Source organism: Trichinella spiralis (assembly GCF_000181795.1).
Source record: "Trichinella spiralis strain ISS 195 chromosome Unknown Scfld2150, whole genome shotgun sequence".
NCBI classification, from domain to species: Eukaryota; Metazoa; Nematoda; class Enoplea; order Trichinellida; family Trichinellidae; genus Trichinella; species Trichinella spiralis.
Genome location: NW_003529089.1, coordinates 1 through 1,170, shown reverse-complemented (window position 1 = coordinate 1,170; position 1,170 = coordinate 1). Strand labels below are relative to the sequence as shown.

At 35.6% G+C, this 1,170-nt stretch overlaps 1 protein-coding gene across 1 annotated transcript; it reads left to right on the top strand.

Annotated features, from left to right (window-relative positions):
* The first annotated feature begins 695 nt into the window (after nucleotides 1–695).
* Nucleotides 696–1,156, top strand: Tsp_15731 (calmodulin). The gene is made up of 2 exons (XM_003368673.1): nucleotides 696–806; nucleotides 959–1,156. The coding sequence occupies exons 1-2, from the start codon at nucleotides 804–806 to the stop codon at nucleotides 1,154–1,156; spliced, it is 201 nt and encodes a 66-aa protein (XP_003368721.1). The 5' UTR covers nucleotides 696–803.
* The last annotated feature ends 14 nt before the right edge of the window (nucleotides 1,157–1,170 follow it).

The following is a 1,170-nucleotide window of genomic DNA, read 5'->3' as shown; positions in this document are numbered from 1 at the left end:
TTCAATGGCAGACATTGGCAGGCAGGCAGCCAGGCACTTCGTGCCACCGTGTTTCGCCATCTTCTTGCCAGCGTTGCCTATTTATTATTACTTTTCCCCTACTCGTTCGCTTCGCGCCTTGTTGACGTTGATGTTTGGCAACGATTTTCATTATTACAGTGAAATACATTACTTTTTCCACTATTTCTATATTCATTTTCATACTTTTGTTTGTTTTAACTTTTCTTTGTCATCAATTGTTCAATAATTAGTATTTCGTATTCGACGATTTTCGACTCGACTCGACTCGACTTACACTGCTGCTCGCTTGAATGCGTTGACACGCGATTGTTCAATATACATGTATATGTATATATGTAACAGTCGATTTTTTCCCATGACACCCGTGTGTGTGTGTGTGTGTAGTATACATTTTCCATATACGCGTATCTGTCTGTGTAATGTGCTGTGTGTTCAACTTTGCATTGTGGACATTTTCTTCTAATTATTCGCGTTGCATGTACTCATTGAAAAACAACTTATGTTTTTTGCAGCGTCCGCGTTTCGATCTTTATATTTTTTCCCATGCATTTTTAAAAAATATTTTTTTACTATTGTCCAATTATGAATTGGAAGCGAAAATTGTCGCGTTATTTTTCATTTTATCATCTTTTCCTTTTTTCTTCAACATCTTTAACAAACTGAATTTTAACTTTAGCGTTCATTCACATTGCTTTGTCCATCTCAATCAGTCCCACACGACTGCTGCTCCAGTGGACATATAGCCTTAAAATCGGCAATATTAAAACTCTTTATTTGTAAACATGGTAAAAAATAAGGGGTGTCTTATGGAGATTGTTTGGGACTTTCTTTTTTCTCCCTTGCATTTTATTTTTCCAAATCCAAATTTGCACTTTCTTTGTTTGTTTCTGTTTTCAATTTGAACGGTATTATTTTAAAAGAAATTGCTCATTTGAAGGCTGACCAATTGACCGAAGAACAAATTGCTGAGTTCAAAGAAGCGTTTTCACTGTTTGACAAAGATGGCGACGGAACAATAACGACAAAAGAATTGGGCACCGTCATGCGATCATTGGGACAAAATCCAACCGAAGCTGAACTCCAAGATATGATTAATGATCTTTTTGCTGATGGTAAAATATTTTCTTTTTTTTGATTATTGATTTTTGT